The sequence below is a fragment of the Ictidomys tridecemlineatus genome, chromosome 9 (assembly GCF_052094955.1).
Source record: "Ictidomys tridecemlineatus isolate mIctTri1 chromosome 9, mIctTri1.hap1, whole genome shotgun sequence".
NCBI lineage: Eukaryota > Metazoa > Chordata > Mammalia > Rodentia > Sciuridae > Ictidomys > Ictidomys tridecemlineatus.
In genome coordinates, this window is record NC_135485.1 from 67,601,097 (window position 1) to 67,626,237 (window position 25,141).

General features: G+C 36.5%; 1 protein-coding gene across 12 annotated transcripts in view; it reads left to right on the forward strand.

Annotated features, from left to right (window-relative positions):
* Window positions 1-25,141, forward strand: part of Ptpn13 (protein tyrosine phosphatase non-receptor type 13) — a 196,089-nt gene that overhangs the window by 155,674 nt on the left and 15,274 nt on the right. For all 12 annotated transcript variants that reach the window (XM_021721200.3, XM_078021578.1, XM_013366005.4 and 9 more), the window contains 8 exons: window positions 265-436; window positions 531-741; window positions 4,382-4,452; window positions 7,994-8,055; window positions 11,430-11,523; window positions 12,151-12,288; window positions 12,837-12,925; window positions 24,048-24,091. In XM_021721200.3, the coding sequence (XP_021576875.2) occupies window positions 265-436; window positions 531-741; window positions 4,382-4,452; window positions 7,994-8,055; window positions 11,430-11,523; window positions 12,151-12,288; window positions 12,837-12,925; window positions 24,048-24,091 (881 nt within the window). The remainder of the gene's footprint in view (window positions 1-264; window positions 437-530; window positions 742-4,381; window positions 4,453-7,993; window positions 8,056-11,429; window positions 11,524-12,150; window positions 12,289-12,836; window positions 12,926-24,047; window positions 24,092-25,141) is intronic.

Sequence of the window (25,141 nt, forward strand, 5' to 3'; positions counted from 1 at the left end):
AAAATGTTTCTTACATTATTAAGAGAATAAATTTTCTGTGTTAGCAAAGCAATGGTGCATTTCTTAAGGGATTTTACCTTATTATTTTATTTATGATGGCTTGACCATTATGCTTATGATTTCTATAATAAAGGAATTAGAGATCATGGTTTATTATAAATTTCTTACTAAAATGTAAAAATGTAGAGAGATTATTGTATTTTCTTGACAATTTAGCTTCCCTGTTCTTAACATTGTAATCCTATCTCTTTCTCATTTTTGTAGGTTAATGATACAGATGTTACAAACATGACTCACACTGATGCAGTGAACATGCTCCGAGCTGCACCCAAGACTGTCAGATTAGTTCTGGGACGAGTTCTAGAATTACCCAGAATGCCAGTGTTGCTTCATTTGCTACCTGACATTACATTAACATGCAACAAAGAGGAGTTGGGTATGAAAATTCAAGTTTTGTGCAGTATAATTTTCTTGGCTAGCTTAAGAATAAGTACTCTTATGACTGAGAAAACAATTTCTATTCTTTGAAGGTTTTTCCTTGTCTGGAGGTCACAACAGTCTTCATCAAGTCATATATATTAGTGATATTAATCCAAAGTCAGTTGCAGCCATTGAGGGTAATCTCCAACTAATGGATATCATCCATTACGTCAATGGAATCAGCACACAAGGAATGACCTTAGAAGAAGCTAACAGAACATTAGTCATGTCACTTCCTTCAGTGGTGCTGAAAGCAACAAGGTACTCTAATAATTCATGACCTCTGTTTATCTGCATGCATGCATTTCAGGCTTTTGATGATACTTATGTACTCGTACAAAAATTATACTGAATTAGTGATTCACTGACTAAACTGGCAGGACTAAACAAAATTAGAATAGACCTCCCAATACGAGATTCTAAAAACATTAAATGGATAAGTGAATACATGTATCCAGTTAGTAAGGTGGTCGGCACGGTTATCAGGATGCTTTCAGTTGCCAATAGTAGAAAATACAACTCAACTTTGTTTAAATAAGAAAGGGAATTTATTGGCTTACGTGGTTTTAAAAGGCTAAAGATTAGGTGGTCATCAGATGAAATTTGATCAGGCTTCTGGTTCCATTTCTTTACTATTTTCAGTTATTCCTTCCTCTTTATGTTAGTTTCCTTTATGATAATCAAATGACTACAGTGGTTTTATACCTCGCACATGTATACCACACTATCTAAAACAATCTTCAAACTGAGATCTCACCAGTCACCACTGGTAAAGCAGGTAATATTCCCTGGTTGTCTTAGGCCTAAATTAAGGTCAGTCCCTGAACTGAGGCAAAGGGATAAAAATAAATTGATTGGTTTTGGTCAGACATGACAATTCTTAGAGAAAGGATGAGATCCTGCTCTGGAACTACATCTGCTACTGATGAGATATAAAGCTACCATGTGTACTGTACCTCATTACAGTTTCACAGTATTAAAAGTGCTAATAACAATTCTTGTACCTTAGAATGGAAATAAATTGAAAAAATATGGATAAATTGCCTATTGCTTCTGTAACAAATTACCATAAATTTAGTGCTTAAGATAATATAGAATTATTATCTTAACAATTCTGGAGGGCAAGAAATATAAAATTGCTCTCACTGGGAAAAAACTACTGGGTCTTCAGAGCTGTATTCCTTCCATAGGTTCTAAGAGAAAACTCATGTTCTTGCCTTTTCTGCATCTAAAGACTGTTTTCCTTGGCTCCTAGCCCTCTTCTGTCTGTCTTCAAAGCCAGTCTTTGCTGCATTCTGTGCTTCTGCTGCCACATCTCTTTTTCTGACTTTCCTGCCCACCTTATTAAGACCCCAGTGATTACAGTAGAATCCTAATAATCCAAGATAATTTCTCCATCTCAAAATCTCCATCTCTTTTGACTTGTAAAATGGTCACAGGTTCTAAGAATTACAGCTTTGTCACTAGAACATTAATCATCTTTTATTCTTGCTACTATGATGTACATGAATCTAGACTTTCTATGTTATGGACTATGTCAGTCAGCTTTTCATTGCTGAGATAAAATACCTGAGAAAAACAGCTTAAAGGAGGAAAGCTTCATTTTGGCTCACAATTTCAGAAGTTTCATTCCAAGGTCAGCTGGCCCCATTGCTTTGGGACTGAGGCCAGGTAGAATATCATGGTGGAAAAATATGGTAAAATAAAGCTACTCATCTCTTGGCAGTTAGGAAGCAAGAAAAGAGCAGGAGAAAGAGGCCAGGGACAATATATATCCTTCCAAGGAGTGCCCCTAGTGACTTACTTTCTCCAACTAGTCCCCTTTCCTACAGTTTCCATGACATCCCATTAAAGCCATCTGTTTATTAATCCATTGATGGATTAATCCACTTATGTGGTGAGAACCCTCATGATCAAATCACTTCCCAAAAGCCCCACTTCTGAATATCACTGCATTCAAGACATGAGTCTTTGGGAAACATTTCAGATCCAAATCATAACACAGACTAAGCCAAGTTATGTAAAGGGAAAATTCATAGACACAATTGTGCCTATGAATCTTTTTTTTCAAAATGTAGAAATGTATGAATTAAATCATTAATAAACTTGTTTGTTCCTTGTTTGTTCCTTCTGAATCTTCAAGTTAGATTATATACTATTTTTCCTTGAATGTAATTCCTGACCTGCATCCTTCATATGTTTCTAAAACCTTATTTGGCATACAGTCATTTTCATAGGACTAACTGAATGTTAATTATTGGGAGGGAAATCTTTAAACGAACTAGAAAATGTTTTTGTGAAAATTAACATTGCCGCAAGCCTTAGGTATAGCTGAATGTTTTGCCCCAAAATTAGTACTTTCTCCTTTCTTTCCTCCTCCTCCTCTTTCTCCCTTCCTCTTTCTCCTCCTCCTCTTTCTCTCTCTCACTCTCTAACAGTACTGGATGGAACCCAGATCTCATAAATGCAAGGCAAGCACTGTACCTCTGAGCTACATCCCCTAGGCCCCCTCATTTTTTGAGACAGGAGGTCTCACTAAGTATTAACTCTGGTCTCCAACTTTCAATCCTCCTGATTCAACCTGTAGCTGGGATTATAGGTGTCTGCCACTTCACTGCACCCAGCTAGTAGATCATTCACCCTGAAGTCACTTTCTTTTATCCTTCTACTCTAGTAGACATCACAATCTCTTTCTTTATTCTTCTTCCAGCTTTCTCTCCACTCTATTATGTATGTGGTGTGGTGTGTATGTATCCCATTTAAAGCCCACAGGTTTTAAATAGTAATAATGGAGGAATGTATATTTATTGTAATTTTCAGTATGTCAAGAATTGTAAAGGGTCTGGGATTTTACCTTATTTGTAAGCTAATAAATTAGCCTGTTATTGTTTCATGGATTCTAACAGTAGGCATAAAACTGGAATCAGTAATACTTCATTGCTAAGCACAACAGGTAGCATGAACTTGGTGTGGGTGCCATGGAAATGATGTGTATAAGCCTAGTAGGATTACTGCACAGGCAGTGGATTGTGGTAACAGGAGAGGAATAGCATAAGAAGAATCTGGAGAACCCACCATTTTATAGTAGCCAAAGAGAACCTGTTTGTTTAGAGTTTGGTTTTTTTGTGGGGAGGGGTGTGGTTACTTCCCTCAAGGTTGCTCGCTGCAGATAAGACTTTTGAGAAATGGCCTAGATCAGAACCATCAGAGCCTTGCATCTGGGGGCTACCCAGCAAGCACATTCATGGATGCTAGGGTGTGTGGTATAATGCCTCTTTAAACACTGTACATACCTTAGGCAACCTCCTGTTCCTCACATAGCAGCAGCAATAAGATTGCATACTAATCCCCTGTTCCCAAGGTGCTGTTTTACTGCTTTTCATTTAGGGTGGTACTATTCTTATAATCCTTTGAATATAGATATTTCATCTACATTTTCACTTTAATATAAAAGAAAAAACAGATAACAAGGAATTTAGATATTAAAAATATGATTTATGACTTCTAAGTTAAATACTTTTTATTTACTTTTATTATTATTTTTTTATCTACCAAGTAATAGTGAACTAAATTATTATTTGATGATGACTATTACCAGTGTTTTAAATGGATAGGGAAATGTGTTGTGTTGACCCAAGAGTGATGTGTTGACCCAAGAGTGATGTGTTGACCCAAAGGAACATTACATAATAAAGTTATTCTTAAACTTTTGGAGATTGGGAATATCTCCATCCAGAAAATACATAAAGACTCTCATAAAATTTTGTCTGCAGCTTCAGGGGGCACTTAGGCCCTCTGAAGTTCATCCAGAATAAAATTTCTAAAAGTAGTTAACAGAAGGTTCAAAGAATATTTAAACAAATTATCTTTAATCTTTGTCTTTTTTTTTTAAATCACACAGAGATGGTCATCCAGTTATCCCTAGTTCAGAGATGTCTGCAATTTCAATTCTAAAATCAACCCAAGCCAATGGTAAGTCCATATTAATTTTATGACACAAGTAGTTAGGGAAGTTTTTTTTTTTTTTTCCTGAATGGCAAGTTTGAATGTTATAACCAAATTGGTTTTATTGCCCTCTCAGAATGTTTTGCAGGATCTAAGCAAAAATATTATATTTAAATGAAATCATCTCTGAAATTTAATTTATAATAGAAAACTAGAGAATAGAGTAGACCATGAAATTCACAGCCCATTTGAGCTGAGTTTTTAAGTTTTTTGTGATCTTAGTAAGTCTCTAAGATCCATACATAAGTTTCTATTTCCTATCAGTAAAATAAGTATATTATTAGTATTTGCTTTGTAAGGTTATAATTAGTCTCAAATATATTAGTACACATTGAACATGTATCGTCTTGCTTGCCACAAGGTAATTCATGCAGACATTTACTGAATTTCTTCTCTGTGCATTGTTCTGGGCATTGTAAATACAGTAATGTGCAAAGTATCTGCTTCACATTCTAGCATAAGAAGGAAAACAGTAGTAGTAATTGCTTTGGCAGCAGTTACCTTTTTTTTTTTTTTTTTTTTTTTGAGATAACTGAATATTAAACCCAGGGGTGCTTTTACCACTGAGCTATATTCCTTGCCCTTTTTTTAATTATTATTTTGAGACAGAGTCTCACCAAGTTGCAGAGGTTACCTTGAACTTGGGATCTTCCTGCCTTAGCCTCCCAAGTTACTCATATTCTCGGCCTATCCCACCAGGCCCAGCAGCAACTGTCTTAATTTAATGCTAATTCTGGACTAGGCATTCTGCTAAGTGCTTTGTCTTCACGATAACCCTATGATTATAGTGTTACTATTATCATTTTATAGAAAGAGAAATGAGGCACAGAGAAGTTTGATAATTTCCCCAGGTTCACAGAGTTAATAAGGAGTAGAGCCTGGGGCTAGGGTTGTGGCTCAGCCGTACAGCACTTGCCTAGCACGGGTGAGGCCCTGGGTTCAATCCTCAGCACCACATAAATAAATAAATAAAATAAAGGTTTTAAAAAAATAAGGAGTAGAACCTGAATTTAAACCCAGAAAGTTTAATTCTGTACTCATTTGCATAATTTGGCCACATAAATGTAGCTTTTATCACAAGTACTAACATAGTATGCATGTTTGGCACTGAGGAATATAGTCAAATTAAAAGTCACTTCAGTACTTGACAGATAACTAATCTTTTAGGCTATCAGACATTGTTTATAAATCCCAATAGTAGCTAAATGAAACCTTACTATAATAAATGTTTTTCTTTTCAAAGCTAAAGCATAGGGGTCCTTTTTTCTGCTTTATATAGTTCTAGTCCATGATAAAACTATCACAAATGTTTTTCTAGTGAGCTCTGGATGGCTCCAGAACTATTCAATGTTCTGGACTGCTGTGAAACTGCCTAGTGACCTATCTGTGAGATCTTCTGACTTGATTCCCATAGAACTAATTTATTTATGGGTTTTAAAACTGATCCTATGTTAATAATAGGCACTTTTCATAGTGACCAGAATGTAAAATGGTACACCTATTCTGCAAAACAGTTTTAATGATGTCTTGAAAATTTAAACATGCCTACCAGTCATTCCATTCTTAGTGGATATTTATTTATTTATTTATTTTGGTACTGTGGATGGAACCCATGGATACTTAACCACTGAGCTACATCTCCACCTCTTTTTATTTTTTTATTTTGAGGAAGGGTCTCACTAAGTTGCTTAGGGTCTTGCTAAATTGCTGAGACTGGGCTCAAACTTGTGCTCCTTATGCCTTAGCCTCCTGAGTGGCTGGGACTACAGGCATGCATCCACACCCAGCACATTCCTAGTTTTGTTTTTTGTTTTTTTAATTAAGCATATGTCCATACATAAAAACTTAAACAGAAGTCTCATTAGCAGATGGGTATAGGGATGTATGCCTGTAATTCTAGCTACTTGGGAGGTTGAGGCAGTAAGATTGCAAATTCAAGGCCAGCCTGGTCAATTTAGTGTGAGACCTATCTCAAAAATTAAAACTTCAAAAAAGAGCTGGGGATGTGGCTCAGTGGTAGAGCACTTGTTGAGCATGCATGGGGCCCTGGGCTCAATGCCCAATACTGGAAAAAAGAAAAAAAAAAAAGAAGAAGAAGAAGAACAAGAGAAAGGAGAGGAGAGAAATATAAAAGAGAGGGAGAGAGGGAGAAAGAAATCTTTCCAGCAGCTTTTCTTGTAACAGCCAGAATTGCAAAAGACTCAAATGTCCAAAACTATTGAATGAATAAACCAATACTACTCAAAAGTATGGACAACTGATACATGCAACAAATAATTAAAATAATGTCAACATAAATATACTGAGGGAAAGAAGCCATACCAAAAAAAAAGGGTTTATACTGTTCAAGAAAGAATTTATACTGTATAATTCTATTTATACACAATGGTAGACAGTGCAAATTTGAGGGACAGAAAACAGGTCAATGATCGCCTGAGGTGAAACAGGGGAAGAAGGAGTTAAGAAACAGGAGGGAGAGATTATCAATAATATACTAGGATGTCTTATACTCTTCTAATATGATTTTTTTAACAAGTGGCTTATTATTGGCATGCTTTTATTTTTTCTGAAACTAATAGGATATGTTGCTTTCAAGTGAGAACAAAAGACATTTGTAGGCTTTTTAAATATCAGGCACAAAATTTTAGAGATTTATGCACAAAAATTCCATCTCAGGCTTCATCTTTCTATGTAGAATTATTGTTAGGTCATTTTCAAATAGATATCCTTGGATTCATATACCTGTGTTTGTTGTTTTAATTTTCCCAAATTCAACCATATCAATCTGAATCTCTTAAAATATAATTTAATGAATTAAACTATAAATATATGATTTTTAATCATAAGAAAATAGAGAATCTGCTCATTTTTAGTCTATGTATTAAATTTTTATACTGATAGTCTAAAAACTAAAATTAGTATTTGATTTGGAAATATAGTTAAAGTCTTTTTCAGTTGTAGCTATAACATCTTTTCCTGTATTAAAGTGATATTCTTTTTAAAATAAGACAAATGCTTGTTTTCTTTCCTTAAATACTACATTGAATATAATACAGTAACTGTGATGCCTCCCCCATTCAATAGGGGTATTTTCTGTTCAATGTCTCACACTTGAATTATTCAGCCCCAATTAAGCTTTTATGTGAATAATTTTAAGAAATTGGCTTTTTTACTTGGTTTTATCACTTTGTGATGTGATCTTTTTAGTATACTAAGAAAATAATAACCTCAGAAATGTGGGTTTTCTTTAATTATTTTATATGTATCATATAATCTTTTTTCTCCCACTTACTTATTTAGCAGTGGAGTCCAGGACCTAGGGCCGTGAATTCTGGGCAAGTGCACTACCACTGAGCAACAGCCTCAACCCCAGGATTTTGAATTTGAGTCATATTTTTACATAACTACTTTGTGCAGCAGAAATTCACATCTTCATGTATCTTTAATTATTGTGATGTCTCTTGTTTTGACTGGCTCATCCCCTGACTTCCTGAGTTGTTCCTTTCAGGCCATCACAGTGTGGAACCTTCTGGCCAACCTGCCCTCACTTCTAAGAATTCGTTCTCCAAGGTAACGTCATACTTTTTAATCTAAATAACTAACTTGTGTTTTGAACCAGAATGATTTCATATTTAAATATTTGTCTTTTTCAGATATAAGTATTGATAGTAAGGATATATTTTGGCAAAATAATAGGTTTTGCTAAGTAAAACACACAACAGAACTCTCACACAAGTAACACCATTTTGCACACATATGGCTCTTAAATAAGCTAATTACTTGAAAAAGTAACTTTAGTGTAGGGATTTTTTTTTTTAATTAATGTGTACAGTTCTTTGGTTTTTCTCGTAGACCACAGGAAGAGAGAAAGAATGCAAATAAAAATAGAATTGCTCATTAACACCTGCAGGTGTTAATTAAATCTATACTCTGAGGAAAAACGGCAGTGGCCAAGTTTACTTGCTTGAAAGATTTAAGAAATAATTTATCACATAATAAAATGAGAGCTTGAAGCATTTAAGATTAGAACATTTAGTTGGGTGCCTGCTGTCCCAAAGGCTTAGGAGGCTGAGGCAGGAGGATAGCAAGTTCAAAGCCAGCCTCAGTAACTTAGTGAGGCACTAAGCAACAGCAAGACCCTGTCTCTAAATAAAATATAAAAAAGGGCTGAAGATATGGCTCAGTGGTTAAGTGCACCTGGGTTTAATTCCTGGTACAAAAAAAAAAAAAAAAAAAATTAGTCCACTTGTATCCTCAGAAACTGAAGAGGCTAAGGCAGGAAAATCACAAATTCAAAGTCAGTCTTGGCAACTTGGTGAAGATCCTGTTCAAAACCAATAAAAATAAAAAGGACCAGGGATGTAGCTCAGTGGTAAAGCATTCCTTGGTTCAAATCTTCAGTACCACCACCAAAAAAAAAAAAAAAAAAAGATTAATGGAGAAATCTGGGAGTAATTTCACAAAACTATTTTAACACATAATAAATTTTATTTCATGGCCTTTCCTTAAGTCTACATGTGTGCCAGTTTGGCTAACATTTGTTTTTATGATTTTTCTTCTGGCATGTAATGTACATTTCTAAAATAATCACAGCTGATCTTCATTTACACCAATCTTAATTTAGTTGGACTGTTTTATCCTACATTCATCCCATGCAATCTGTTCTGAACCTCACTGCTCAAATGTCTTTTCTTATAATGTAAAATGTAGAATGTCTTCCCATGTAAAATGTTTTCTTGTTCCTATAATAATCAGAAAATCTTATCATTTCAACAGGATTCTGGATATGAGCTTGATTTAGTGTAGGAGGAGAAAATTAGTTAAGTGACCACAAGCCCAAAATTCTGTGCCTTTCATCTCACTGTTATCTCACACTTGTGAGTCCAGAAAAAATACTGCAGCATACATGGCTGACACAAAAATTAAAATTTCTTAGTATGTACATATGTATAGATTGAGTTATAACAACACTCACTATTCTCTGTTAATTCAGAAGGTCTTCAATTTCACATAGCCGAAGCAACTGCATTTTCATGTATTTCTACTATTATTCATGCTGTGTAGTGTTTATTTTCTTTTTAATTCTCAGCAAGTTGTTGAAATAGAGAAGGGTAGAATTTCTGTTAAGTTAACATAAAACCATAAAATCAGACCCTTTTGTTGTTGTTGTTGGAGTTAAAAATCTTTAAGGAAGCCTCCCTGCAGTGTTCTGTCCTTGAATGCAAATGTCTATAATATAAATTTCTGATGAAAAATGGTTTTCATGATCCAGGGAAGCTTTATTTTTTTTTCCCAGTGAAACTTTCTGACATAATTATATCAGCATTCTTTTTTTTTTTTCTTTATTAGTTGTGCATAATAGTTTGGTTCATTTTGACACAATCATACATGCATGGAATTTAATTTTGTCAAATTTACTCTGCATTTCCTTCCCTTTCCCATACTTCCTCCCTCCCTCTCCATCTCCTTCTTCTACTTCACTATCTTTCCTCTGTCTTTATGATATCCAACCTCTCTCAGTTTTTCCCTTATTTTGCTCTAGCTTCTACTTGTGAGAGAAAGCATTTGATCCTTGACTATCTGAGTTTGTTTTATTTTACTTAGTACAATATTCTTCAGTTCCATCCATTTACCAGCAAATATCATAATTTCATTCTTCTTTATGGCTAAAACTCCATTGGGTTTTCTTAATCCATTCACCTATTGATGGGCATTGGGCTGGGTTCATAATTAGCTATTGAGAATTGTGCTGCTATAAACATTGGCCATATCACTATAGCATGCTGATTTTAGTTCTTTTGAATAAAAACTGAGGAGTGGGGTAGCTGGATCATATGGTGGTTCCATTCCTAATTTTTTTTAAACATTCATTTTTTAGTTGTAAGTGGACACAATACCTTAATTTTATTTTCATGTGGTGCTGAGGGTCGAACCTGCTGCCTCACACATGATAGGCGAGCGCTCTTCCTCTGAGCCACAACCCCAGCCCCCATTCCTAATTTTTTGAAGACTCTCCATACTGATTTCCAGAGTGATTATACTAATTTGCAGTCTCACCAACAATGTATATCACCATTCTTTATGAAGAAATAATTGTGTTGCATCTACCACGTCCTTTTTATCTTAGTATAAAGAGTAAGACCTTCAAAGCAAACCACAAGCTTAATTTGTACAAAATTATTTTAATTTATTGTAATCATTAAACTTTGCATTTTTGCTCAGATCTTTTTTTTTTTTTTTCTGCATGTGTTGCTGGGTATGAAAACCAGGACCTAGCACATGCTGGGCAAGCATTCTACCACTACCTCAGCCCCATTTTTCTTTCTACAAGTTACACTGTATGAAGTGTTTCACAGTTTACCATTGCATTAGGAAGTTACATTATTATCTAGTAGTGAAGCCATTGTTGTTTTTCTTAAATTCACATGAGATATAGACTAAATTTGAAAATGTTTAAGCCCACAAGATGATCAGATCACTAAATTGGAGTGTATATCCATGTAATAGCCTCATAAATAATTAAAAAGTTGATTTTTTTCCCCTTTCCCTCAACTTTTAAGCTTTTCTATTTCTACAATATTCTTTGGAGGACAGGTTCTATAAAATATGCAAGACTTCTGCAGTTCAAGAAACTTAATATTGTATATAATACATTTCTTTTCTAGTAACTCAAACTATATATTAGTATTGTAAGAATTCCTGGAATAAAAAATATTAATTTAATGTTATTTAATCTAGTGTTTCCAGATATATTTGATGATGGAAAACTCCATCCCCTTTGCACATTTAATTACACTTGTATTTTCTAGAAACACAGATCTAAATGGGAATACATAAAATGAATTTTGTAGTAAGGAAGAAGAGAGGGGCATTGTGCACACCTCCCTTATCCTAGAAGTTGGTAACATAATAATCTGATGATGTGTTTTGGTTTTATACTTTAGGTTAATGGGGAAGAAATAACTCAAGCCTTGCACCCTAAAGGAAATTATTCTCCTTCTCAGATGAAGGAATCAACAAACTTGACCAAGTCCAAAGGTAGTCATCCAATTACTCTAAATCCCCTAAAATTTTAAATAACAAAAGAAATATTAGGTATCCTCTCATTTGCCTTCCATGTTACTGTAGCTTTAAAAGGAAAGATGATTGTTCAAAGAAATAAAAGAACATAAAACTAATAGTTAATGGCATTAACATACAAATGCCTTCCATCTAGTTTAATCTCTGAGACTACAACTACTTTTAAATGATTGAAAAGACAGCTGACTTGTTTGATAGTGTTTCTTGCATTTTATGAAGTACCACTTCACAAACTACCTAATAGTTTAGGAAATTTATCTTTGAGAATGTTTTGTGTGACCTATTATATTCATAACCTTTATAACATAACTTGTGTTTCTTTCCCAAATTAATAACTTGAGATTAATTTAAGAATATAAACTTAAAATTATTAATGTCTCATGGAAAGGTATATCACCAACATTGGTTTTGATTAATTCTTTGAGCCACCAGACTAATTCTAGGACTAGAAATGACTGAGTCCCATTAGTAACCATGGCTGCCTTTCAAAGTAGATGCTTAAAGTTTTAAAAGACCTAGCATGTTATCCCTTTCTTGTGTCAGTATTTTTAAAGTAAAACCCCATGAAAATTTCTGTTTTTCAAGAATCCAACATACAAGATGATGACATTTATGATGATCCTCAAGAGGCTGAAGTTATCCAATCTCTGTTAGATGTTGTTGATGAGGAAGCCCAGAATCTTTTAAACCAAAATAATGTTACAAGAGATGCCTCTGTTTCAGGTAAATGAACCAGATGAATAAATTGATACTCTAAGGAGTACAAGGAAATCTCTAGGGAACATCTTTTTAGTAAATGTGAAAAATATTAGCATAATCCTCGTTGTTGAGTAATATTTTAAAAATAAAAGATTTTATCTCCTATTTTTGTCTTTTCCATATTTGTGGGACGATTACCTTATTAATGAGATCAAAAACTGTATCACTAACATTATGGCTTTTATTTTTAGAAGTGATGGTCTAAACATTTTCCCCCAGTTATAATAAGCCATTGTGAAGGCATGCAATTTGTGTGTGTGCGTGTGTGTTGAGGATTAAACTCAGTGGATTGTGCTTGCTAAGCACATGCTTTACCATGTAGATAATTTTAACCAGAAGTCTTATACTGACTGACTGTACCATGTCATTTGTTTCTAACATTTACAGTTAGAACACTGAAACAATTTGTGGATATTAGTTTATTAACTGCCTTCTGTTGAGGACTGATGAAAACTTTTCTACTTCCTCAATAATTCTGTTAATTTCTCTTGGCCTGTATGTTTCTCTCCCAGATACATTAAAGACAAATGGGAAGTTATCAGAAGAGAAAGCAGAAGATACAGACTGTGATGGCTCACCTTTACCTGAGGATTTTACTGAGGTAAGGATAATAATACCTAGATAAACAGCCTAGAATACTAAACTTCTTTAGAATCATGTGACTTAACCAGGAAGGTGAAATAATCTGAGATTGTTGCTTGTTTTATTGACAAATTATATTTAGGGGGGGAAAGGAGATTAATTTTATATGTTACATCAAAGTGTCATTCAGATCAATCATTACTCATTCAGAAAGAATCATCATTTAGTTCCTTCAAAAAGAAAAGAAAAAAGAAACAACTTGTTTTCTTTTTTTTGTTTTTTGTTTCTTTCTTTGTTTTATTATTTTATTATTATTTTTATTGTTGGTCGTTCAAAACATTACATAGTTCTTAATAAATCATATTTCACAGTTTGATTCAAGTGGGTTATGAACTCCCAATTTTACCCCGTATACAGATTGCTGTATCACATCAGTTACCCTTCCATTGATTTACATATTGCTGTTCTAGTGACTGATGTATTCTGCTGTCTATCCTATTCTCTACTATCCCCCCTCCCCTCCCCTCCCCTCCTCTCCCTTTTTGTCTCTCTACCCCCTCTACTGTAAATCGTTTCTTCCACTTGTATTATCTTGTTTTACCCCTCCTTTCCTCTTATATGTAATTTTGTATAACCCTGAGGATCACCTTCCATTTCCATGCGATTTTCCTTCTCACTCCCTTTCCTTCCCATCTCTCATCCCTGTTTAATGTTAATCTTCTTCTCAAGCTCTTCGTCCCTACCCTGTCCTTGGTTACTCCCCTTATATCAAAGGAGTCATTTGGCATTTGTTTTTTAAAGATTGGCTAGCTTCACTTAGCATAATCTGCTCTAATGCCATCCATTTCCCTCCAAATTCTATGATTTTGTCATTTTTTAATGCACAGTAATACTCCATTGTGTATAAATGCCACATTTTTTTTATCCATTCATCTATTGAAGGGCATCTAGGTTGGTTCCGCAATCTTGATATCGTGAATTGTGCTGCTATGAACATCGATGTAGCAGTGTCCCTGTAGCATGCTCTTATTAGGACTTTAGGGAATAGACCGAGAAGGGGAATAGCTGGGTCAAATGGTGGTTCCATTCCCAGCTTTCCAAGAAATCTCCATACTGCTTTCCAAATTGGCTGCACCAATTTGCAGTCCCACCAACAATGAACAAGTGTACCCTTTTCCCCGCATCCTCTCCAGCACTTGTTGTTGTTGGACTTCATGATGGCTGCCAATCTTACTGGAGTGAGATGGTATCTTAGGGTGGTTTTGATTTGCGTTTCTCTGACTGCTAGCGATGGTGAGCATTTTTTCATGTACTTATTGATTGATTGTATGTCCTCCTCTGAGAAGTGTCTGTTCAGGTCGTTGGCCCATTTATTGATTGGGTTATTTGTTATCTTAGATAATTTTTTTAGTTCTTTGTATACTCTGGATATTAGGGCTCTATCTGAAGTGTGTGGAGTAAAGATTTGTTCCCAGGATGTAGGCTCCCTGTTTATCTCTCTTATTGTTTCTTTTGCTGAGAATAAACTTTTCAGTTTGAGTAAGTCCCATTTGTTGATTCTAGTTGTTAACTCTTGCACTATGGGTATCCTATTGAGGAATTTGGAACCCGACCCCACAGTATGTAGATCATAGCCAACTTTTTCTTCTATCAGATGCCGTGTCTCTGATTTAATATCAAGCTCCTTGATCCATTTTGAGTTAACTTTTGTGCATGGCGAGAGAAAGGGATTCAGATTCATTTTGATGTAAATGGATTTCCAGTTTTCCCAGCACCATTTGTTGAAGATGCTATCCTTCCTCCATTGCATGCTTTTAGCCCCTTTATCAAATATAAGATAGTTGTAGTTTTTTGGATTGGTTACTGTGTCCTCTATTCTGTACCATTGGTCGGTCCACCCGCCTGTTTTGGTACCAGTACCATGCTGTTTTTGTTACTATTGCTCTGTAGTATAGTTTGAAGTCTGGTATCGCTATACTGCCTGATTCACACTTCCTGCTTAGCATTGCTTTTGCTATTCTGGGTCTTTTATTATTCCATATGAATTTCATGATTGTTTTATCTAATTCTACAAGAAATGCTGTTGGGATTTTGATTGGCATTGCATTGAACTTATAGAGGACTTTTGGTAATATCGCCATTTTGATGATGTTAGTTCTACCTATCCATGAACAGGGTATATTTTTCCATCTTCTAAGGTCTTCTTCAATCTCTCTCTTTAGGGTTCTGTAGTTTTCATTGTATAAGTCTTTCACCTCTTTTGTTAGGTTGATTCCCAAGTATTTTATTTTTTGGGGGGATATTGTGAATGGAGTAGTTGTCCTCATTTCCGTTTCAGAGGATTTGTCGCTGATATACAGGAATGCATTTGATTTATGCGTGTTGATCTTACATCCTGCCACTTTGCTGAATTCATTTATTAGCTCTAATAGTTTCTTTGTAGACCCTTTTGGGTCTGCTAGGTATAGAATCATGTCATCTGCAAATAGTGATAATTTAAGTTCTTCTTTTCCTATTTTTATGCTTTTAATTTCTTTCATCTGTCTAATTGCTCTGGCCAGTGTTTCGAGAACTATGTTGAATAGAAGTGGTGAGAGAGGGCATCCCTGTCTTGTACCAGATCTTAGAGGGAATGCCTTCAATTTTTCTTCATTCAGAATGATGCTGGCCTGTGGCTTATCGTAGATTGCTTTTACAATGTTGAGGTATGATCCTGTTATCCCTAATTTTTCTAGAGTTTTAAACATAAAGGGATGCTGTACTTTGTCAAATGCTTTTTCTGCATCTATCGAGATGATCATATGGTTCTTATTTTTAAGTCTATTGATGTGGTGAATCACATTTATTGATTTCCATATATTGAACCAGCCTTGCATCCCAGGGATGAATCCTACTTGATCATGGTCTATAATTTTTTGATATGTTTTTGAATCCGATTCGCCAGAATTTTATTGAGGATTTTTGCATCTAGGTTCATTAGAGATATTGGTCTGTAGTTTTCTTTCTTTGAAGTGTCTTTGTCTGGTTTGGGCATCAGGGTGATGTTGGCCTCGTAGAATGTATTTGGAAGTTCTCCCTCTTTTTCTATTTCCTGAAATAGCTTGAAAAGTATTGGTGTTAGTTCCTCTTTAAAGGTTTTGTAAAACTCTGCTGTATACCCATCCGGTCCTGGGCTTTTCTTAGTTGGTAGTCTTTTGATGGTTTCTTCTATTTCCTCTATTGTTATTGGTCTGTTTAGGTTGTCTATATCCTCCTGACTCAATCTGGGCAGATCATAAGACTTAAGAAATTTATCTATGCCTTCACTATCTTCTATTTTATTGGCGTATAAGGATTCAAAATAATTTCTGATTATCTTCTGTATTTCTGAAGTGTCTGTTGTGATATTGCCTTTTTCATCCCGTATGCTAGTAATTTGGGTTCTCTCTCTTCTTTTCTTTGTTAGCATGGCTAAGGGTCTGTCGATTTTATTTATTTTTTCAAAGAACCAACTTTTAGTTTTGTCAATTTTTTCAATTGTTTCTTTTGTTTCGATTTCATTAATTTCAGCTCTGATTTTAATTATTTCTTGCCTTCTACTTCTTTTGCTGTTGTTTTGCTCTTCTTTTTCTAGGATTTTGAGATGAAGTATGAGATCATTTATGTGTTAGTTTTTTCTTTTTTTAAGGAATGAACTCCAAGCAATGAATTTTCCTCTTAGAACTGCTTTCAAAGTGTCCCATAGATTCTGATATGTTGTGTCTGTGTTTTCATTTAACTCTAAGAAGTTTTTAATTTCCTCCTTGATGTCTTCTAAAACCCATTGATCATTCAGTAACCTATTGTTCATTCTCCAAGTGACGCATGATTTTTCCTTCCTTCTTTTATCATTGATTTTCAGTTTCATTCCATTATGATCATATAAGATGCATGGTATTATCTCTACTCCTTTATATTGTCTAAGAGTTGCCCTGTGACATAATATATGATCTATTTTTGAGAAGGTTCCATGTGCTGCTGAGAAAAAAAGTGTAGCTACTTGATGTTGGGTGGTATAGTCTATATATGTCAATTAAGTCTAGGTTGTTAATTGTGTTATTGAGTTCTATAGTTTCCTTATTTAACTTTTGTTTGGAAGATCTGTCCAGTGGTGAGAGAGGTGTGTTGAAGTCTCCCATGATTATTGTATGGTGGTCTATTAGACTCTTGAACTTGAGAAGGGTTTGCTTGACGAACATAGCTGCACCATTATTTGGGGCATATATATTTATGATTGTTATGTCTTGTTGGTGTATGGTTCCCTTGAGCAGTATGAAGTGTCCTTCTTTATCCCTTTTGATTAACTTTGGCTTGAAATCTATTTTATTAGATATGAGTATGGACACTCCTGCTTGTTTCCGCAGACCATGAGTGGTATGATTTTTCCCAACCTTTCACCTTCAGTCTATGTATATCTTTTCCTATCAGATGTGTCTCCTGTAGGCAGCATATTGTTGGGTCTTGTTTTGTGATCCATTCAACTAGCCTGTGTCTCTTAATTGGTGAGTTTAAGCCATTCACATTTAGGGTTATTATTGAGATATGGTTTGTTCTTCCAGCCATATTTGTTTATTAATGTTACTAAACCTGATTTGTTTTCCTCTTTGATTACTTTCCTCCCTTTACTGTCCTACCTCCCCCTGTTGGTTTTCAATGTTATTTTCCATTTCCTCTTCCTGTAATGTTTTGCCAAGGATTTTTTGAAGAGATGGTTTTCTAGCTGTGAATTCTTTTAACTTTTGTTTATCGTGGAAGGTTTTAATTTCATCTTCCATCCTGAACCTTAATTTTGCCGGATACACGATTCTTGGTTGGAACCCATTTTCTTTCAGTGTTTGAAATATGTTATTCCAGGGTCTTCTAGCTTTCAGAGTCTGTGTTGAGAGATCAGCTGTTATCCTGATTGGTTTACCCCTAAGTGTAATCTGCTTCCTTTCTCTTGTAGCTTTTAAAATTCTCTCCTTATTCTGTATGTTGGACATCTTCATTATAATGTGTCTAGGTGTGGATCTCTTATGATTTTGCACATTTGGCGTCCTGTAGGCTTCTAGGATTTGGGATTCTGTCTCATTCTTCAAGTCTGGGAAGTTTTCTCGTATTATTTCACTGAATAGATTGTTTATTCCTTTGGTTTGGAGCTCTGTGCCTTCCTGTATCCCAATGACTCTTAAGTTTGGTCTTTTAATATTATCCCATAATTCTTGGATGTTCTGCTCATGGTTTCTTAGCAGACTTGCTGAGCTGTCTATGTTCTTTTCAAGTTGAAATACTTTGTCTTCATTGTCTGATGTTCTATCTTCTAAGTGATCTACTCTGCTGGTAGTATTCTCAATTGAGTTTTTAAGTTGGTTTATTGCTTCCTGCATTTCTAGGATTTCTATTTGTTTGTTTTTTATTACCTCTATCTCCCTGTGAAATTGATCTTTTACTTCCTGGATTTGTTTATGTAGTTCCTTGTCAATGTGATCTTTCGTTGTCTGATTTTGCTGTCTCATGTCTTCCTTGAGACTCCAGATCATCTGAAGCATGTATATCTTGAACTCTTTATCTGACATTCCATCTGTTGCAGCTATTACCTCTTCTAAAGTTGAGTTGACCTGCATTGCTTGTGGCCCTTTCTTTCCTTGTCTTTTCATACTGCTCACGTTTCTTTCTGCTTGGTGAAACTGTTGTGTTTTGAAATTTACCCCCTAATTATTTATATTGCTCTTGTATAGTTGGGAAGTCTCCCTTGCAGGGTGAGTAGTGGCTGTGCTCCTCCTCTAATTAGGGTGGTCTGCCCCCCCGCTGTGGGCGCGGGTGGGGGCTCTGCTCTGCCCCCACTCCAATTGTGGTGACGTAACTACCACGCCCTCGGGTCATTGGTCCTGATCCGGATGTGGGCGGTGGCTCTGCTCGATCCCCACTCCAATTGGTGTGACATGTCTACCACGCTGGCAGGCCTCTAGACCTGTTCTGCCGGTGGTTCACAGGTCTGCCCACCCTGCGGGCTCGGGTGGCAGTTCTGCACAGCCCCCACTCCCAATGGGGGTACCTGACTGCCTCTCCAACAGATCGCTGAGCCCCCTCTGGACACGGGCGGCGGCCCTGTTCCACCTCCACTCCAACCAATGTGACGTGACTGCCTCGGTGCTACGTGTCCCCACGCTGGCAGGCTAACAGGCCTGTCCTGCCAGTGGGTCGCAGGTCTGCCTACCTTGCAGGCTCAGTCGGTGGCTCTGCATAGCCGCTACTCCAAATGGAGTTACCTGGCTACCGCGCCGTCGGGTGGCTGTTCCTATTTTGGGCGTGGGCAGCTACTCTCTTCAGCCCCAGCTGCAGTTGGGGTGTCGTAATACCACGCCGGCGGGTCACTTGGCCTGCTCTGGGCGCAGGCGGCAGCTCCACTCTGCCCCCCCCCCAGCCCCCATAGCACCCAGCAGGACCCTGACCGAGAAGCAGTCACCGCAGCTTCCCCAGCCCTAGGCCAAAGCAGCTTCGGGAGCCAGAACCCGGCCTCTCGGATCCCGATGCACACTCTGCTGGGGACTGGCTCCAAGGAGGCCCCTCCGCCCCCGCGAGTTCCCCAGCCCGAGGCCAAAGCAGCTCTGGGAGCCAGAGCCCAGCCGTTCCAAGCTCTCCAAACTCGGTGCACACTCCGCTGGGCGCAGGCTCAAAGACGCAGTCCTTGTGGTCTCCCCAGCCCCGGGCCAAAACTGTTCCGGGAGTCAGAACCCAGCCGCCCCGAGCTCAGCACATGCTCCACTGGGAGCTGGCCTCCACACGCAGTCTCCGCAGGTTTCCCAACCCTGAGCCAAGGCAGCCCCGGGGACCAGAATCCGGCCACTCAGAGCCCAGTGCACACCTTGCCAGGAACGAGCCCCCAAGAGTATTCTCGACAGGTTCTCCAGCCCTAAGCCTGAGCAATCTGTCTGGGAGACGCAGGCAAATACCAGCCTGAAATCACCTGTTCCGTAGCTGAATGCACTGAGATCAGTAGAAAACAGGGATGATTACATCATCTCTCCAAGATGGCGGCTGCTGTCCTCCTCCGTGGTCCGACCGGTGTCGGGAACCGAACTAGACCGCTTCTCTCCTCTGTCTCAAAGCCGGAACTCAGCACTAAGCATGGCCATTGTACCACTGGCGGGAGCCCCCAGAATCCGCATCGCTGCACTCCTGCTCCAGCACCTCGCTGCTTCCCCGCGCGCCTCAGACTCCAGCTGCAGGGCGTTCCCCCGACCAGACAATGCGACCCTCCGTGCGGAGAAATCACCCTCGACCGGGCTCCCGCAGCCGAACCTCGCGCGATGGAAATCCGTCCACTAGATTCTGGAGCACCTCAATTTCACTGGAAATTCCCAACAAGCTAGCCTTCAGCCGTTTCACCTCGTCTTTCTCCCACTCAGTGACACGGCGCACTGGGATGATGCACTCCCTTCGCCGCCATCTTCCTTCCCTCGAAACAACTTGTTTTCAAAAGTATAATGGCTAACTTTCAAATTCTTATTTAAAATCTTCAGATCTTCTGGGACAATGGGCTAAGAAAAAATATAAAATAGTGGGCATATTATATTTAGGGTTCCTCAAACTCAGCATCATCCTATTTATACAAATCTGACCTTGCTTAGTATTCTAAAACAACTCTTCTATCATTCTTAGTCTCCCTACTCCATATCTTCAAATTGTCAAAGCTCTGCTGACTTGAATTCTTAAAATAGTTAACCATCCATGCATGTACTTACAATCTTATATGTACATAATTATATCTAAACATTTATAAATATTTAATATGTGTATATACAAGGATATCTATTGAATATTTATTAATCTACAAGAATTATTATATACATATTGAATATATCAAAATATAATACTTTTTGTAGTTTTACTTTATATATTCTTTCATACTACAGAATATTAGGAATTATAGCATTGATAGGTTCTTTTAAAAAAAATTTTCTGTACATTTAAGTCATGATGACTTAAATTAGATTTTTACTATTACTAGGAGTGCCACTTAAATCGTTATGTTCTAAAGTCTCTTAACTAAGGGAATACATAGAAATTTTGCCATTTCAAAAATGTCATATCAAATGCCTTTTCATGAAAAAAGAAAAAATCTTGTTAACTTATATAGATTCTCATTTATAACTAAGATTTAAAAATAAAAATTTATGGCAGAAAACTCCAAGTTATCATTTTTGTTGTTTTGATTTTGAAAGTATATCTTCATTACAAAAACATTTCACACAGAATTATTTAAAATGTAAAATTTTTTTTATTCATTCCTCATATTCATGAGGCAATTTTTGTTAAAACTTTTAACTTCTATTATGCGTGTTAGAAAAAGCACAGATAATGTGTGCATATTTGATTTTTAATATAAATTTATCACATTATTCAAAACTTGCTTTTCACTTAACAGTTAATTGCTATCCTAGCATCATTATACTAAAATGCATCGTTATGCTTCCTGTTGTATTTCTAATTCAGATTATTTTATAAATGCTTTTAGATTTTTAATCAAATGTAACACAAAACTTTTAGTGACTCTTATCACCTAAAAAGATAATTATGCCTGACCGTGGATTCTAGGCAATAATGGCTTTATCAGGCAACCAGTGCAGACATACAGAGCCCAGTGGAACCCTGCAATTCTAATTTAATATTATGCTGTGCCTTTGCCATCCTGAAGTTCATAATAATTTTTTAATGAGAAATCCTGTGTCTTCATTTGAGACTGGGGTCTACAAATAAGGTAGCTGGTCCTAAATCCAGAAAGTAGCACCTCTACTCTCCATCTGCTGGATTTAGACTCTTTGAGCATTAGAATTATTAACTAACATTTACGTGGGTTGGTCACAATAAAAATCATATATCTTTTTCTTAAGGCCATACTGAGCTGCCTCCTCCTCCTCCTCCAATCTTCTTAACCCAAACCTCCCCATATTCAGGTGAACTTCGTAAAAACGGTGAGAAATGGTTAATACCATATGACTGTAATTTACAGTTGGGCAAAACTGACCATTTTCAGGTTAATAATAGCAGTTGGCTCTTATAAAAGGCTTTATACTTTTTAAAATTATTACGCATGTAGTGGATTCTTAGACCAAGACTATAATGAGGAATAAGGAATCTCAATAACTTTACTTGGGGAAAAAACTTCAACCCAGACTAAACCGAGCAGGTTCTCAAAACAAATGAAGACTAAACTTCCTTTTAGTTGGCAATGAATAAATAGTCTACTTTTTTTTTCTTTAGCTGTAGAAATTCTACACTTAAGCTGGGCGTGGTGGTGCATGCTTATAATCTCAGCTACTCAGAAAGCTGAGGCAAGAAGATTACAAGTTTGAGGCCTACCTCAGCAACTTAGTTAGATCCTGTCTCCAAAAACAACCTATAAAAACAACTAGGGATATAGCTCAGTAGTAGACCATCCCTAGGTTCAATCTCTAGCACCACCACCCCAAGAAAAAGAAACCAAAAAAATTCTACATTTCCCTCAAATAAATTAAAATTGTTATCAAGATAAATTAATTATGTGTGTTCTTTAACTCTACAAAGTTTATAACTGAACAGTCATATTAAAGTTGATGTCTTTATTAAATATATAAGGTACTGTATGTCTCAGGCACACAATGGTGAACAGAGAAAATTCCTGTTCTCATGGATATTATAGTCTAGTGGAAAGGAAAAGAAAAAAACCTTACAAATAAATATGAAATTACAAATTATATAAGGTCTATTACTTTTCGGGGGGGGGAGGTTCTGGTTTTTTAAAAGGTGCTGCAAAAGAGAACAACCCAAGAAACCTGCTTTAGAATAAGAACATGCTCAGGAGGAAAAAACATTGATGAGTTTTTCAAAAGTGCCTCCCATAGGAAGAGCTCTGTGGCAGGAAGAGATGAGCAGTTTTGAAGAAGTAAAAGAAAGACCCATGTGCTGGGTGTGGTGGCACACACCTGTAATCCCAGCGGCTGGGCAGGCTGAGGCAGGAGGATCGTGAGTTCAAAGCCAGCCTCAGCAACAGTGAGGTGCTAAGCAACTCAATGAAACCCTGTCTCTAAATAAAATACAAAATAGGGCTGGGGATGTGGCTCAGTGGTCAGGTGCCCCTGCGTTTGATCCCCAGTACTGGAAAAAAAAAAAAGGAAGAAAGAAAGAGAGACTCCTGGGTTTGAGCCTAGCAAATGAAAGAAGAATTGTACAGAGGAGCTAGATAATTCAGAGTCATGAGATAAAAAGAATTTCCCATTTGTTAAGATAGTTTGTCCTGCCAGGCATAGTGGTGTTTGCTTGTAATCCCAGCAACTCAGGAGGCTGATGAGATAGGAGGGTCACAAATTCAAGGTCAGCCTGGGTGACTTAATGAGAACTGTTCTTAAGAATTTAAAAGGGCTGGGAAGGTAGCTTAGTGAGAGCATTCCTGGGTTCAATCTCTAGTGTCCCCTCCCAAAAAAAAAAGATCAAATGTATGATTTACTCACCATTTGAGAATACTACTTGGCATCTCCTAATTATAGTAAACTACCTATGCAGTATTGGAGTCTCAGAAATAATGCTCTAAGTTCAAGATCATTGATGTTTGATAAAAAGCAAGATGATATAGCACATTTAAAACTAAAACTTGAGCCATTTTCAGATATTTATTTCAAATAGGTTCTCTCTGTGTTGCCCAGACTGGCCTAGAGCTCCTGGATTCAACTGCTCCCTTGGCCTTAGCCTCCCAAGTAGCCAGGACTATAGGCACCACTGCACCCAGCTCATTTTCAGATTAAAAAATTGAAGTCATATAAAAGCATATGCCAAATGTGCATATCTAAATGATCGATCAGATCTTCACCTTGCTTTCTCCTTACCTCTTTACTTTTAATATCCCTCACATAAGAAATGAAAAGTCAAGGAGATGAATGAATGGGGCCAACAAGAATTGTTGGGCCACTGCAAAGTTCTCAACCACTGTTTGGTCTGTATTAATTGAATGCCATATGTGTCCTTGTATTGTGAGGGTGAACAGTAACATTAAATATAAGAAATAATTCACAGAAAAAATTAAATATTATGAGATTGTTCAATTTTTAATTAAACATTATGAGATTATTTAATAACCTAATTTGATTTTCTATTTTTCTTTATTGTAGTCTTCTAAAATGAATGGCTGCGAAGAAAAAATAAACATTGAAAGGTAAGAAAAGTTTTCAGTATAATACTTCCATTCTTTTTTCTTTCCCTTTCTTTTTTTCACCCCCCCCCCAAGAAATGCTCTGAAGATTTCCATTTCTTTTCCAGTAAAATGAACATTGTTGAGTAAATTATGAAACTATGGTTGAATATTAAGAATGTTTTAAATTTTTCATTTTAAGGAAGTTCTATGAGCATGTGAAAATGTGTTCACTATATAGTTGCTTCATTAAAGCAATATTCTCTTAACCTTTGGTGAAGGGAGCGAAGGACACATTATTAAAACAGATTTCTACAAAAATTTAAAAAATGAAAGAGGGTCTAAAATAAAGTGTATTTCAACCAATAGTGGCACAAGCCTGTAATCCTAGCTACTCCAGAGGCTGAAACAGATGAATCTGAAATTTGTGGCTAGCCTGGGCAATTTAGAGAGACCTCTGTCTAAAAATGAAAAAGAAGGGGTGGCAGATGTAGCAGAGAGGTACAGCACTTGAGTAGAACACATGGGGCCCTTGGTTCAGTCCCCAGCACATCAAAAATAAATAAAAGGGAAACATGCTAACAGTAATGATAGTTATTTTCTTTTCCTGCTAGGATTATGGGTAATTTGCTTTCCTCTATTTTTCTGCATTTTCAAAGATTTTAATTTTTATTAATTAAATAAAACCAAAGAAGGTAAGAAACTTTTTGAAACTCCACCAAAGTTTTCTTTCTGAAAATAGTTTCTAATCTAGGTAAGATTTTTTAACACTATTTATCTGAAAAGACCTGCAGATTATATACAATTTTGCTTCATATTAGATGATAATCAGGAAGTCAAAGGGTGCTATTTGCTCTTTCTTCAAAATGAAAATTAACAGTGAAGTTTTTACTAAGACAGTAAAGTACATATTATTAATGAAGTAGTGCATAGAATTTTATGCCAAATAATTAGCAAATATCCAAAAGGAGGGTGTCAATAAACAGGCACCTATTATGTTTTGTTGGACAGGGAAAGAGGGAAGAGGAACAGTAAATTAGTGTAATCTCTTGAAAAAGTAATTGGAAATTATAT